Genomic DNA, 16707 nt, shown 5'->3' on the forward strand with positions numbered 1-16707 from the left:
AGTTCCAGGGAGAGACATACCATTGGTGCAACATGTGCAGCTGCACAGGGGCCCACTGTCACCTTAAAGCAGCCTCCTTCTGTCTATTAGAGTGCATGTAAATGCCTGAGGTAATACATTTTATGACTAACAACTACTGATGGATTGTTAGGGAGACATAAGGAGGGGATCTATGATAAGATATTGGAAAACAAGGGTATATACTGTTCTTGCACAGGGGCCCCATGCTGTCTGTGTCCACTACTGGCCAGATCAGTGAGTGAGTGAGTGAGTGAGTGAGTGAGTGAGTGAGTGAGTGAGTGAGTGAGTGAGTGAGTGAGTGAGTGAGTGAGTGAGTGAGTGAGTAACTGTCCCCTCTTTAACACCATGTCCTTTTGGATCCAACATCCTGTGCCAATCTTTATAGGGGGTCAAATCCTAATCCATTGCTTAGACTTGGTGCCAGTAGCCACCACTAGAGGGAGCGTATGGCATGCTGTTTTATTATGGAGTTAAATGTATAAACAGTATGCAAACGCCCCCCTATTGGTGGCTACAGGGGGTCAGAATTAACCTCTGTATCTGCAGGGAAATTGGAGCTCTGTATCCGAAAAACAGAACGTCAACAAATATAAATATGTATTAAGACCCCATGCGTGCGACCGTAAAATTCGTCCATAATTACGGGCCCATTAATTTCTATGGCCGACGGGCACCTTCCCCTATGTCTACGAGAGGGTGTCCGTATCTTAGAAACCTGCCGAATAAATAGGACATGTCTTTTTTCTTTTACGGACTGTACTCCTATACTTTATAAATGGGAGCATGGCCAGTAAAACCGTCCGGCTGTCCGCGGCCAGCCGTGCCCCTAATTACAGTCATTAAGCCGAAATAATTAAGCAGAGCAGAATACTTTTACCGACAGCAAAGCTCTTTGTAAGAATACCAGTTGTTATACTCACCTTCCATGCTAGGAGACGAAAAGGCCACCATTATAAGTATGGGAATAATTATACCACCATCCACCATTGTACAGCTCTAGAAAAAATAAAAGAAATGAATATATGTAAGAAACGCTGTGAAAGACTTTACAGCTGCAAAACAAAAAAAATACAAAACCTTATATTCATGCGTAGAAATGTTGGACATAATGAAGCTGAAGCTTCCAGACTTACAAAAGCGAAGCGACTTCTCTTTAAAACAAAATTATTGCAAAAATCAAAAAACAGATCTTGGTTTCTCATGAATATTTCAAGTCTTTTAAAACTCGTTGGCATCACGTTACATATTTTTTTTTATAGATTCTATACCCGATTGTTACAATAGTTTTTAGATCAATTCTTCGAAAAATGAGGAATTACACAATGTCAAAATAAACTTTACCCTTCCCACTCTCCTAGGATATATTACACCCCATATGCTGTATAATGTTATTGTAACCGAAGCATCAACTGGGAAAAGCAGGGGCCCAGTCCTTCACATTACAGAATGTAAGCCAAGATTCTTGAAAACTGAACAAGCATTCATGCAAAAGCTTAAAAACTCTAAATCGTAGTGGAGAAGAGCATAAAGATCTCATGTGCGGATCAGGAAAGCTTCAAACGTTCAAAACCACCTACTTTACAGCATACGCCAAGTAATAGAAACAGTTTGCTTAGTAAAAAAAAAAAAAAGGGCATATGCCGCACCAAGGATAAATCCCCTAAAAAAAGATTTTGGGTGTGAATTAAAAGGGGTTATCCATCTTGGACCTCCAGCGTTTAACTGTAAACTGCAGAACCAGTGCCACCACAGGGGAAATAAAGAATTACATGGTGCCAACTAAAATCAATCGACCATCTGTGTAACTCGTGAACATGGAGACAGACACGTTCTTCCATCTTTCCTTTGTTCTATACTCTTATGGTCATCTCCTAGGCATCAGGGCCGACCTTTGGTGTGTTCGACCTGTGCCATTTCACAGGGCACATCACTCCAGCAAGTGGAAGAGGGCGCTGCACTGACTCCCCCTCCCCGTCTTTCTGGACCACCCAGGCAACACTGCAGCTGCCTTTCCGAGTGCTCCTTCTCTGCTCTTGCACAAACGATGCACCGTTACGGGCATGACGTGTCACGTAACAATGCAACTTGTGTGTCACAGTGCAGCTCCAGAGCATAGAAGGACTCTGGAGCGCCCGGATGCCACGAGTGGTGAGAAAAATCAAACAACGCTCAGTTCCCCAACCTCCAGGCAGCCATTATTTATACACAGCAATTCCAAACATTAAGGCCCCATGCACACAAACTTATTTTTTTCCTCCCGTAAATAAGGGTCCTTTGTCACACGTATTCGACCTGTATTACCCCAGTATTTACGGACCCGTACGTAAATACGGGTCTGTTGTCACCAGTATTCCACCCGTATTTACAGACCCATTTTCTCTGGACTAAATCGGCAGCCCCTTCTCTCCATCAGTGCTGGATGGAGAGTAGGGGCAGCCCTTTCGGGCAGAGTTTCCGCAGCGATTGAAAAGTAAAAGTTCATATGTACCCCGGCAGTTGTCTTGGTGACGCATCCCTCTTTTGACATCCAGTCCGACCTCCCTGGATGATGCGGCAGTCCACGTGACCGCTGCAGCCAGCCAATCAAAAGCTGCAGCGGTCACATGGACGTCATCCCGGGAGGTCAAACTGGAGGAAGAAGCAGGGAGTTCGGGGTAAGTTAACTTATAATACTATTAACTCCAGCGGTAGTCACTGTCCCGGGTGATGAGAGAGTTACTGCCGATCAGTTAACTCTTTCAGCACCCTGGACAGTGACTATCCCGACGTCGCCTAGCAACGCTCCCGTAGTTACGGGTGCACACACGTAGCCACCCGTAATTACGGGTGCCCCATAGACTTCTATGGGTCTGCCCGTGCGGTAACTACGGCCTGAAATAGGACGTTACATATTTTGCGACGGCCCGGGCACCTTCCCATAAGCAAACGGGAAGGTACCAGTGGCCAATAGAAGTCTACGGGCCCGTAATTACGGGCGTTTTTTACGTTCGTGTGCATGAGGCCTAATAATGTAAAAATAATAATGTGGCACAGTGGGGGGCATTAGGGGGCTGTATACTGTGTGGGGTGGCACAAAGGGAGCACCATACTGTGTGGGGACCCTAAAGGGGATCTTATACCGTGGAGAAGGGAAATAAGGGGCATTACACTGTGTGGGGGCAGTAAAGGAGGCATTATACTTTATGGGGCATTTTTTTGTTTGATGGGCGTAGGGCACCGAAAGAAAATTGCTATCTATCCCAAGGCCGTCCCTGCCAGGCATAGTACATGACCAATTCAATCACCCTTTTTTTTTTATTTGTGTCTGACTGCAAGCTCTGCTGCCTACAGTTTAGTTTCCCCCTACTCTACACACAAAACAGTGTGTACCGTTTCCAGAAATCTCCCTCCCCTGGTATCATTTTCCCAATACCACCCGTCTCCTCCACGATTGCCTATCTCATTGAAAAACACAAGACAAGCAAAGCGCCAACATCCTTCCCCTATAGAGCCTCCAATAAAGAGGACATTGCTAAGTAACGCTCCTACACAAACCGACTTCTGAAAACTCATCTGAGTAAGAGCTCAATAAAACACCAGGTGCTCAGCAATAGCACAACACAACCACAAAAAAGCAGTGCCAAAAGACCGCAACGTCACAAGAAGTTGTGAAGAAACCGATAATATTCAGGAAAGCAGCAACTTACAGATGCCAGCTCATCCCATGATATAATATATAGAGAAAGATTTATTTAGAATATGCAAAAAGGAAAACAAATAGAGGATGTATTTGTAATAGAAACCTACAGTGCTGGTATGTTAAAAAATACATTAAAAAAATTACACTATATGGACAGTTTAGGACATCTCATTCTAAATCCATAGGCATTAATATGGAGTTGGTCCCTCTATTGCAGCTAAGACAGTTCCCCACGCTTCTGGGAAGCCTTTCTACAAGATTTGAGTGTGTCTGATTTTTTGCCCATTCATCGAGAAGAGCATTTGCGAGGTCAGACACCGATGTTGGAAGAGAGGCGCTGGGCCCGCAATCTCAGTTGTGGTTCATCCCAAAGGTGTTGGATGGGGTTGAGGTCAGAGCTCTGTGCGGGCCAGACAAGTTCTTCCACACCAAACTGGCCCAACCATGTCTTTATGGACCTTATGCACTGGGGTACAGTCATGCTGGAAGGGAGCCCTCTTCAAACGGTTCCCACAAATTTGGAAGCTACAATTGTCGAAAATGTCTTGGTATGTTGAAGTATTAAAGAGTAACTGCTTTTTCGCAAACTGGATATGTCACAGTGACAAATCAAAAGTTTTGATCAGTGAGGTTCGGGGTGCCGAGACTCCCAGTGATTCGAAAACGAAGGTGAAAAAGTGCTCAGCTGAGCGCTCTGCACCTTTGGCTCTGGTCGGCACTCTGTCAGCCTTTAGACTGGATCAGACATTCTATTCGAGTGCGTCGTTAGCATAACGAGGGGCGCTGACCAGGGCCGAAGGGACAGAATACTCAGCTGATCACTTCTGCCCTTTCGTATCAGCGATGGTGGGGGTTTCAGCAACTTGACCGGCACCGATCCAAACGTTTGATGTGTTTCTATGACAACAAAAGTTTTGCAAAAGTGCGGTTACTTTAGGTTTCCCTTCAATGAAACTAAGGGGCCTAGGCCACCCCTGAAAAACAACCCCATAGCATTATCCCTCCTCCAAACTTTACAGTTGGCACAACGTAGTCAGGCAGGTAACATTCTCCTGGCATTCACCAAACCCAGACTCGTCCATCAGACTGCCAGAGAGGGAAGCGTGATTCAGTCCAGTGGCGGCGTGCTTTACACCACTCCATTGGATGCTTGGCATGGTGCTGTAATGCTTGCATGCAGCTGCTTGGCCATAGAAACACATGCCATGAAGTTCCGGCACAGTTTTGGATTATGTTAATGCAAGATGAGGCTTATACTCTGCAGTTATTGAGTCAGCAGAGCGTTGGTGGCTTTTATGCACTATGCGCCTCAGCACTCGGCAACCCAGCTCTGTAATTGTACATGGTCCCCACTTTGTGGCGGAGTTGCTGTGGTTCCTAAATGCTTCCACTTTGCAATAATATCACTCACAGTTGATCATAGAATAACTAGGAGGGAAGACATTTCATGGTGGACTTGTTGCAACTGTGACATCCTATTACAGGACCACGCTGGAATTTAGTTCGCTCTTTAGAATGACTCGATCTTTCACACGTTTGTAAAGACTACTGAATGGCTAGTGCTGGATTTTATACACCTGTGGCAATGGGGCTGAGTGAGACACCTGAATTCAGTGATTAAGACATGTGTCCCAATACCCTAGTCCATATAGCATATCATGGCGGCTTTGGCACCAGCTCTTATTTTACAAACTCCAATGTGAAAGTGAAAGGTGCACTCTGATTGGCTGCTATGCCTCGGGCAACAAGGCACTTAAGGAACTCATATTGGCCATAACAAATTACAATTCAGCTTTTATTTCGATGCTGCCCGTATACTTAACACATTTTTGGGCATGGAGCTTGTACAGGTGAAACACACCGAAACCATATGCTTCACCTGTACATGCCAGGCGGCCAAAAACCGCAACTTCCATGGTACGCAGTTTTACAGCGCAGCACACTACCATCGTGTACGGGCACCCTTAAAGTGCACTTTAGCAAACAAGCAAATTAATTACATAATGAGGTCAAGGCAAAGGCCTCTCCTCCAGATCCAGAAGAAGTGCATGCTGGGCGTCATGGGAAAGGCAGTAAAAATGTGTTAAGCAAAACACAAAAATATTATTTCCCCAATGTTCCCGTCGTGCTCATATCCTGCCCTTCTCATTCAGGAATCGGCTAACCTGGTCAGAGACACTGAATAAATGAACCGTTTGTTTGTGGTTTCCCTTTGAAGGAAGCTTGGCACACGTTACAAAGGGGCCCTTTTTTTGTGCAGCAGACGCAAACACTCACAGACAGACCACACTTCCAGTGAAGATGACAAAGGCTCAGGCTGTACTTAATCTCATGGCACTAAAGTATGCTCCATAGACAAAACATAACATCCCTCGTCTGCATAATATAAAGGATCTCTCTCTCTCGCACTGTCCTGCAGGCTTCTCCAGTTACAAAACCGTCCAACATGTCTTGGCTTTCATAAATACTGAGAAATACCATCCTGGAGTTCTCGTACATTGAAAGCAAAGATGCTAGTGCCTAATGTAAAGGAGGAAATGTGCATATGGGGAACGGTTTTTGGGGGGGGGGGTTCTCAACATTGCTCTGTCACAGACAGCCATAACGATAGCTAAAGAAACTTTCCAAACACTGGTCAAAAGGAGACTTTCTTGCCCTAATAAAATAGCAGCTCTGCGGGTTTGAAGAAGCGCTACCGCCAAATTTTTTTTATCTGTAGCCCGTTTATAATGAGCATCGGGTCCATAATCGTTCCACTAAAAATCCTACCGATCACTTTGTTCCCAATTTATCAGCCTCCATTCTGGTTCTTCTGTTGCTCCATGTGACTGTACTGACCCTCTCCATCAAACAGGCTCTTATGTGTGGACTGGATGTCTGTATCTCTATGTAAGCCTAGGAGACTCCGATCAAGGCTGTTATAGGATTGCATAGAGAGATGGACATTCGGTCCACATAGAAGAGCTTGTATGATTTAGAGAATCGGTGAGGTCACGTGGTGCAAGTCAAGGACCAAAACGGAGGCTAATAAATTGGGAACAGAGTTTAGTAGAATTTTTAACTCAACTATGTACCCAATGCCCATTACAAACAGGGCGAAAAAAAAAAAAAAGTTTCTTTAAGCTGCGAATACACATAAAATAGCTTGTTCATTCGGCTGACAGACATTTCACCCGAATAGGTTTATTTCAATGGGTAGAGGGGGGTAAGCCCCTCTGGCAGCAGGTTATCCCCAAGGGTACAAAGGGTCAAGTATGTTGGATTACCTCCTTTCCCTCAACTTCTGCCACGGGGGGGGGGGGGGTTAGATCTAAGGTGCATGGCCGACTTTAGGTAAAGAGAACCACCAGTGACCACAGTATTTCCCTGCAAGCACTTTATAGGTTTTGGGCAGAGTGATGCTTTAACCAACATAAAGAAGCCACTGACAACATACAGATGTGCTCCTTCCTAGAACTACGCTGTGATTCCGGGAGGAAACAATTATCCTTCCCAAGTGTACTATCCGCCCCTAGTTCAAAGGTCATTGGCTCATAAATACTACATGTAGGTACTCCGTACGTTTGAATTTCTTGAAGGCATGGTGGAGCTTTGGAATTTTGGATAGGCTGCTTTCCTAAAATGTAAAGCGTGACATTCAGTGATAGTGAAGATTTGTATGATACCACATTAAAATAAAAATTCATACATATGTAAGAAAAGGTTTCTAGAGGTCCTCAAATCTGCAGAAACCAGAGACCAATGGGGTGATCACCGTGTCAAGGATTTTTTTTGGGAAAAACCTTCAGTAATCCCATTAAGAAACAAAACTCGAATACAGAAAGAATCCCCTCTAGCCGGAAAACGACTGATAACAGCGAACAAGATATCGTATTCATGGCACAGCAAATGGCTATAAAGATCAAAGGATTTATTGGAAAAATACCCAACATGGTTGTACGGTCAGTCGGAACAGCCAATATACGTTAAAACGGTTGTCTGATCCCACCCAAAAAAATACAGAACTTTTGTAAGGATGGGCAGCTCCAATCCAGAATCAAACACTTAATTTGTAAAGAATGACTGAATCCCAGAATCAAATTATTAGCTATTATGTATTGGAAAATTGTGAAGTACAAGGCTGCATCTGCTTTTCTGGTGAACATAATAAATCAAATTTTATCAAGGTCGCTATGAATAGATTAAAAAAATTTTCACAGCTTTCCCTATTGACCCCAACAAAAGACCAGAGAGACGTCGACCAAACTACTACTCCATTCTGAGACCATCATCCATTGAGGTTATTAGTCAAACAAATGCCGTCTGAATGTTATGAAATGGTTTCAACTCACGGCATCTCTGCAAATACAGGGTACATACAACCACCGAGAGATGCGTTAGGGCCTGTAGATGTAGTAATGTGTTAATAATGACATAGATTCAAAGCTAAAGGTAGTTTAACATCAATCAAAACAAATATACATTAATGGAGATAAGGAAATTAAGTTGTGTAAGCGTGTGCGATATTATATGAGAGAATTAGGTTTAAAGAAGGACTCTAAGAACAATTGGTGTAGAAAAAAAACCATTATTCTTTCCAAGTAGTTACACTCCTATAGTCCAGAATCTACATTCCCAATCTTTTCCATACAATATAAAACTACCTTATAGCACAGAATATCCTCTGGTTCCCAAATACTGGACTCTTACCATATCCCTTCTTTATGAATATATATATATAAAAAAGGAAGAACACCCTTCACCCCCTACTGCTCACTATTTCAAGAAGTCATGTGGATGAATGTTGGATTTTGCAGCAGATAAAAGGTCTATACAAGCCAATGGCACTATTTGACCAAACATATTCTACCTCGGTTTTGTACGGAGTCGTAACAGGACTGCCGTATTGGCGCATATTGCCCTTCTGTACCTCCATACATGTGTCAGCTTTCATAGGAAGACATACAAAAGGTCCATGCTCCATTGCATGCTGTATTACGTAGCTATTCTTCTCTAGAAACATTGCTTCTAGGGGAGAATACCTCCTACATAAGGCACCCAACAGAGCATGGTACAGTGGCACATGGAGTCCAAGTGGCTCTGTAGTATAAAGCTGCAGGGGACTGTATGTGGCCCTACAGCCCCCTGAACATGGCTCTGCCACTGACCATCTAGATTAGATTAATGTTGGCCAAACTATTTCAGAGGGATTCTGTCGGATTAAGGGTAGTGGTGGCACCTAAGAAAAAACTTCGGCGGGGCTCCCATTTCACCTCTGGAACCTAGACAACTGGAACGGGGGATGGAAACCCTAGTAACCCATTTAGTGGAGGCCCAGGGCACAAGTCACAATCCGGTGACGGTGAAGTCGGCCAATGGGTTCGTGACTCATTCACTCATGTTTGTGGTCAGGGAGAAAAGTAGTATTGGGTGGGTATTCTTGAATTCCACATTTCTGATAATTTGTTCCCCTGATCATGTGTTCAGAGCTGTCTTGCAGCTGCTTTTCTCACAATCTAATAAAATGTTGGGAGACATAGCGGTTGGCCGAAGAGCATGTCCAATGAACTTGCCGTGCCCTATCACTCTTTGGCATTTCTACCAATGCTGTAGCCTCCTGCACCAAAACCACCCTGGGTGACCCTGCCCTTAGTATTCCTTTAAGGAGTTCATTTAAACCTGTTAAGTAGAGAAGCCAAATATTGCTTGAGACAATAAAATGGCTGCCTCCGGTGTGTGCAAGAAACAGATCAACTTTATTTGTTAGGATTAATCATCATGTATAGCAGCGCTGTCATCTGGCCAAACTGTCCTGGAGATAAGTAGTCTGGGTAGAATCCAGACACTGGTATTTTTGCCTATAATAAATTATGTATGTAGATAAAAGAATCACAAAGGGGATACACATACATACATACATACATAACCTTATATTGACTTAAACTCCAGAGAATCACAAGACCTGCTCTAAATCTTTTTATTTACGTGCAGGAAATACCGGCATTAATCAGTCACCCCCACCTAAAAAAAACAAAAAAACAGAAAAAAACAAAAACGAGTAAAAAAAATTAAAAAAAAAATAATTTAGTAAACGTAAGCTCAACGTTTATACCTTCATCCTGTATTGCAAGAAAGAAAACAAGAACATACAAAGCTATTTCTCCCTCCAGCTCTGCGGTTCTAGGCGTATACCAAACGGCTCAGATCACTGAATCCCTGCCAAGAAAGCTCTAAGTGATGTCTGCCGTCGCAGACGGACTCCATTTTCCCCCAAGCCTCTGCTGTAATTCAAGAGGTAAAAATAAACCTTAATCATTTTAGTGTGCAAATAACCGTAGTCCACAAAACGCCGCTGTCTACTGCGATAACGGACATCCCACTTATCAGCTTAGTACAATCCTGACAGTTCAGAGAAGCATTTCTGATGAGGTTTTTGATTAGTCAGAATTAACAAAAATTATCCCTTTGCAGTGTTTTTGCAGTCATTGCCTTGTGCTATGGGATGAATTTACAGCGTCAGAGGTGGATTGCCATCTTAAAATTTGATTATATGTTTGACGTATATCCTGGAGTCTTCAGGAAAAAAAAATCTCATGTTCTGGGAAACTCATTCTATATTGATATATGGAAGGTAGATTATTGCGAATGTATCCCAAAAAAAAAAAATCCTGAATATTCGGGCTGTGAAGTCCCGGGAGATCAGTATTATGCACCCGCAGGCACTCCATGAGGCATCAGATTCTCCTCTAGAAGAATACCTCCTCATTACACCATGCAATGGGGCACGCTACATTTTTATTTTGTAGGTTCTCACAAAATGTGCGAGAAGAAAAAAAAAAAAAAAGTTACAAAAAAATTGGTCGCTTCATATAACATCGGGGGCACACAGATATAGTATGTGTCCATAGAATTCTATAGGAACCCTAAAGATTGCAAGCAGTCCAGCAAAGCATAGCGGCCATCTAACATCATTTTAACTTATAATTTACGTTTCTTGCGACACCAACTTAAAAAGCCCCGGCATGCCGTCATTCTTTTAACAGCTGCAGGACACGTGCAGGCAGGTCTATGAGGGACAGGTGCTAGACTATCACAACAGTAGACAAGTCAGAATAGCGAGAATTGTCTAAATCTATTAATACCAGGTGGGGCCATTCAGACATGGTGTTTTTTTCACGCAGCGTGTTTCTGTTGCGTGAAACTCACTGCAGGTCTTATTCTTGTGCGTTTATTTGCGCATCACGCACCCATTGAAGTCAATGGGTGCGTGAAAATCACGGACAGCGCGCTGACACATCAGTGTGCGGTCTGTGATTCACGCACACGGATGCCATACAGAACTGCAACGCATGACAAAACGTGTACGTTTTTTTTGCAGACGCTAAATGGACACGTTCGTGTGACTCAGGCCCAAGGTTGAGTTCCCCCCAGTGTAGATTTTGCATGTGTTTTTTTACCCAAAACCAGAATTAAATCTAGGAGAGCAGACATATAAAGCCTTAGGCCCTGTTCACACTGAGTTTTTTGCAGGCACGCCGTTTGCCGCATTTTTCGCTCATGCCTATTGAGCGCCATGGGCAAAAACACAGCGAAATACGCTTGCTCTCTGAAATCAATGGGCGGCATTTTCTGACTTTTTTGGCGCGTTTTCTGATGCGGTTTCCGCGTCCAAAAAAACTCAGCGTGAACCTTAAGCCTCATGCCCACTTCAGGTTTTTTTCTCGTCAGGGTGCGATACGTTTTTTTTAACGGATAGCACCCTGACACATTAATTTCAATGGGGCTATACACACTTCTGTTTTAACAGAACTGTGCAGCCGTTGGTCAAAAATTGGACAGACCGGACCTTCCCCCACCCGACTATGTTGCTAAATGGGAGTTGGATCTAGGCATCTCCTTTACCGCGAGCCAACGCTCTCTCATCCTCACTTTAGCTCATAAAACATCGATTAGCTCGCGCTATTAGGAAGCCAGTTTTAAATTGCTCTCCCGGTGGTATAGGACCCCGGTCCGCCTACACCGTATTTTCCCGACAGTATCTCCCCTTTGTTGGAGTTGCGGTTTGGATAATGGTACCCTCCTCCATACCTTCTGGTCCTGTCCGCTTCTCGCAGAATTCTGGGAAGGGGTTAAGAGGGTGATCTGTGAGGTAACAGATACCAGTCTTGACATGGATGCGGCCTTCTTCCTCCTTCATCACTGCGACATTCCAGCAAATAGGTACAAACGCTACTTGCTTCACTTTTTAGTGATGGCCGCTCGACATTGCATTCCGCTACGATGGAAAAGTTCCTCCCCTCCCACTTTGTCCCTTTGGGTTTCACGGGTTAACAACATCATGCACATGGAGGACCTGACCTCTTGCATTCATGACTCCCACGCTAGGTTCTGCCTCACGTGGTCCCCGTGGATTGGTTTCCAGGACTTGGACTCCTACAAAGACCTTCTTGGAGGGATGGACACTGGTCAGTAGCCCGTGGTGGCCTCTCTCTGGAGATGCAGGGGATCTCCTCGGTGGGAAGGGACGTCCTTCCCCCTCCCTCCATCCTTCTTTTCTCTATCTTTTACTGCTGTCTTCTTTCCCTTCACATATCGGGGAGTGTTAATCAGTCAATATGGCTTTGAACGATAATGTCCTACTATTGCATTGGTTCACAAAGCACTGTTCAATGCCATCCATCTACATATCTGTATATTTGTTACTCCTGCCCTTATGTACTTGCTGAATTTGTTTCTTCTTTCTCGGTTATCATGTGAAAATGTGGCTGTTGGCCACGAAAATAAAGAATTAAAAAAAAAAAAAAAATTGGACAGGTCCTACCGCTGCCCGTTTTGATGGAACAGTCTCTGCCTTTTCATTAATTAAATTGGTCCGTGAAACAACAGACTGCAATCAGTGTGCGGGCCGTGTTTCACAGAACCGTCATTAGCAGCCATACAACGGCCGACGGATGTGTGCATGAGGCCTTACATTACATAGTTCTTCTGTTTAGGTTCAATTCCTGGTTTTGGCTTAAAAAAAAAAAACACAAGCCAAAACACCATGCAAGAAAAACCTGCACTGTCGGAACCCAGCCTTACAGTTAATTTCTCGGGAAGCTAAAAACAATCTCGGCTTGACCCTGGCGAGAGAAGACAACACCATCATTGCTTGACTTAAAATTGCACCAACGCTAACGCACACAAGCACACACATTCCCATTTAGAAATGCATTAGGCTCTGCAATTATTATTTCATTTTTTTTCAATTCTTAATAGGTTGGGTTCATAAAGAGCAACACTAGTGCAGTTTTATAGGAGCTACAGCCCCTTGAGTGTATTTTCAAATTGCAATCTAGAAAAGGAAAAAACAAGTTTGGGTTTTTTTGAGAGCTTGAAGTAACAGACCTCATGCTTCTCTACCCGTTGAAACCCAACAAGTTCAATCCCTCTTTTGTCCGACATCTGCAGTCAGAAAATAGTGGAGAGGACCAGAGGAGTAACTTGAAGCTCCTAGGCCCCACCCACATGCAAAATCTATAAGACACGGCCCATGTTATGTTTCATGTCTGTTGGTTCCTTATGTAGCAGAGGAACCTCTTGGCCCCCACCAAAGGCACCAGGGCCACACGGTTAGCAATCCCACCAAAATCTGTGGGTGTTCCATCTAATATGTAATTCATATGGCCAGCTTAAGGAAAAATTAAAAAAAATTGTAGACGTATATAAAAAACACATGCACTTGGTTGCACATACTGCCCCCCCCCCCTAAAACATTCATGGTCTACAGACATCCATGCACAATTTCCAGAAACTTGCACATAAATCTGCGTCATCGCCAAAATTATATTAATCTAAAAATAATTAAAAACCCTTGGATTGCATAAGTTTTCTCTGCGCCCGATACTTAACGCATTATCAGAGTTGCTCGTGAACTGCTGCACTGAAATGAGCGCCTCTTCCAGGGCAGGAGTCAGACTTGTAAATGCCGGACATTCTGCCCAGGAATGAAAATGTGCGTGTAAATATTTCAGATGACCGTAGTGTCTTTTCATCTAACAACTTAAAGTTTTGGTGTAATTTCCTGTGTCTTCAGGTAATAAAATGTAGAGACAAACCTTTGGTTACATAAGTGACTGGAACGTTCAAAGCATGTTCCGAATTCCTTACATTTATTTTCCAGACACAAAACAACAAAGATAACCATTGTAAAAATTACAACCGTTCAGGAATGGACAGGTTGTAGGACAGATGTGGACAACATAGGCCTCGCTAAGCCCTGTTCACACAGTTACTTGACACACATTAACCTGCGTCGGTAGGAACGCCAAAAACTGCCGAAATCGCCCCCACCCATTGACTTCAAAGGGAGGTAGGGCAGTTTATTTTCCACGGTAGTCTTTAGCCTCTGTCGGAGAAAAAAAGTGGCTTGTCCTTTCTTGCATCTCTCTGACCTCCCATTGAAGTCAATGGGAGGCAGAAAAAAAACCTGTGGCACTCGTTTGGGCGTTTTTTTGCAGTGTCTTTCACCCGCTCAGTTTTATTGAAGTGAATGTGGCTTTGCTGCAATACCATACACAAACTGTGGACAGGTGTGGCACTATTTCTGGAAGAAAGCACTTTTATTCTAACCATAGACTATTCCGGAACCACAAGCCCCATCGTATCCTCTCAGACATGCCGGCCTCCGCGACAGCTTGTATATATTGGCTCACTAGTTAAGAGCAACATGGGGCACAGTTCCAAAAATGAGGCCAAGCAAAAGTTAGCCCCTTGTAATTTTCCATTGAAATGATCTTTGACGTCAGGCCTATTGACTGATAAGCACCTCTTGCAGGCCGCTGTCTATTCTTCACTAAAGTTTCCAAGTGACGTCTTTCTCCTGGAGATTACACATCGCCTGCTGCTAGATAGCGGTCACAAAAACACCGCTGTTTAAAGTTAGCAAGTATCTGGCACCACAAGAGGGAAAGCATACGGGGAGGGGGGGGGCGCAGCAGAAGCACTTTAGTTTTCTCACCTGGAAGGATTAGACATTTTTGTGGTTTAACTCCACATCTGCGGTTCTAGCTAACACAACTACACCCTCCAAATGAATGAATCACAGCTCAATCCCACGGCTGTACATCTGCAGAGGGATTACATGTCAACCTATTGTCTTTTTTTGTATGTACGGTAAATACAAACAGAGGACCATTCAAAACATGTCTAGGACGTGGCGTCAATGCCGCCCAAGCGTCACATGAAAGAAAAATAAAAAGAAAGAAAGAAAGAAAGAAAGAAAGAGAAAAAGAAAAGAAAGAAAAAGGAGAAAAGAGAAGGAGAAAAAAAGAGAAAAAAAAGAAAAAAAAAAAAGAGAAAAAGAAAAACGCTGCCACAATCTGAAAAGGTACAGAACTAGCTAAAAATATTTCTGCAACAAGTAGGAGGCTTAGCTCCGAAAATTTCATATAAGAAAAAAAAAAAATGTATTCGGAAAACTCTGCAGTCCTGTTAAACTCATTGTTAAAAAGATACTCCAATAGGGAGACAACATATCCCCTCTGCACCCCACATCAGAAAAAAAACAAAACAGGAAAATTGAATTTGTCCCCAAACATAGCTCCTTGTGAAAGGAGCATCAATCAACGAGCGGTCATTGATCGGCCCTTGTTTACATGGCCACGTCGGCCTGTGTAAGAGGACCCTTACTGCCAAGTGCCCCAACAGATTACAGCCAATCACTGTGGGGGAGGGGGTCCCAGCAGGGGGGACACTTTGTGATTGGCTTATTGTCAAGGGACCCATCTAACAAGTAGGAATTATCCAAAGCGGAAATCCCCTTTAAAGCCTCATTCAAAACGCAAGTTCCAGCCTCACCGCTAGTCTAATGGCCCAAACTCTCATAAAATCCTATGATGCTCCTCAATCGGGTCGGCACTTCTGCCCAGAACGTGGATGTTAAATTCACTGAATGAAGCCCAAGGCAGATTAACGTACTCTAAATGTTCCTCATCTTGGTTTTGATTTACATTTTGGACTAAAACTGGTATATATTCATTAATCCTGTGTAGATTTCCAATCCAGACTGGGAGAACGTGATTACTATCCTGAGTCACTGCTGTGTAGAAAATGGAAGTGGCGACTACTCTGTAAAATTTTAGTCCCATGTGTACCATAAAACACAACATCTGAGCCACACTGCAACTGCATTAAGCAACATATTACAAAGCGGTAAACAGAGTCACCATCACGTCCCTTTCCCCAATGGGGCTCACAATTAGGGAGGATTACAAGGTTTTGTTTACCAATAGAATATGCCACTCTCTGCACAAGTCTATGGGGTGAAATCTATTGTAGATTCACCAAGATCACAACGCAAAACTTACCAAAAAATGTCACAGAATGGCAATATTTGACTATTTATAAACAATTTGTGCAAAAACATTATATTTTGATAACAAATCTTAACGGAACTGGGCAACTGATTTCTTACACTTTCTTTCCATTTATTAAAGTGCTTTCTCCAAAAGGCAGAGGAGGAGGTAGTCATCTCTTAAACTTACAGCAAAGGTAATTTATTATTAGGCTCCAAGACAATTTTTAGTCTGTCCTAGCAAGATCTGTAAAGTCACGGGACAAGTTCTCATGGGCTGTTCATCTGCCTAGATCAGGAGGAGTTTGATGCTTTTATAAAAAATAAATAAAGTTCCAGTGGTAGTCACAAAGTGTGGAGGTGAAACAAGATTGCAAAAAAGGAACAGTAAAGATTTACACCGCATTGTTTTCGTAGCTGCAAGGATCGGGAATGGAAGGTCTTGACATTTTTGGTGTCCTGATATGGAGGAGTCATCACAAAAATGTTTCTTTTCCCCATGAATCCACTTTGTGGACAAATAATAGTATTAAACTTTAGTCAAACACATGGTCTGCTTTCCTGACCAAATACTTAACTTGGATCTGGCTTCTGAATCAATATTTTAACTTCCCCCCTGACACAAACAGGCATCTTTAAAATCAACGGAAGAGAAATTAAGACAAATTTGCGTAATTCTGGTTATAATTAGAAC

General features: G+C 43.3%; 1 protein-coding gene across 3 annotated transcripts in view; it reads right to left on the reverse strand.

Annotated features, from left to right (window-relative positions):
• The window catches only part of ACVR1 (activin A receptor type 1), a 73757-nt gene that overhangs the window by 32671 nt on the left and 24379 nt on the right, over positions 1-16707 (reverse strand). For all 3 annotated transcript variants that reach the window (XM_075829307.1, XM_075829308.1, XM_075829305.1), the window contains exon 2: positions 942-1017. In XM_075829307.1, coding sequence (XP_075685422.1) covers positions 942-1008 — 67 coding nt within the window. In that variant the 5' untranslated portion in view covers positions 1009-1017. The remainder of the gene's footprint in view (positions 1-941; positions 1018-16707) is intronic.

This window comes from Rhinoderma darwinii, chromosome 6 (genome assembly GCF_050947455.1).
Source record: "Rhinoderma darwinii isolate aRhiDar2 chromosome 6, aRhiDar2.hap1, whole genome shotgun sequence".
Taxonomy (NCBI): domain Eukaryota; kingdom Metazoa; phylum Chordata; class Amphibia; order Anura; family Rhinodermatidae; genus Rhinoderma; species Rhinoderma darwinii.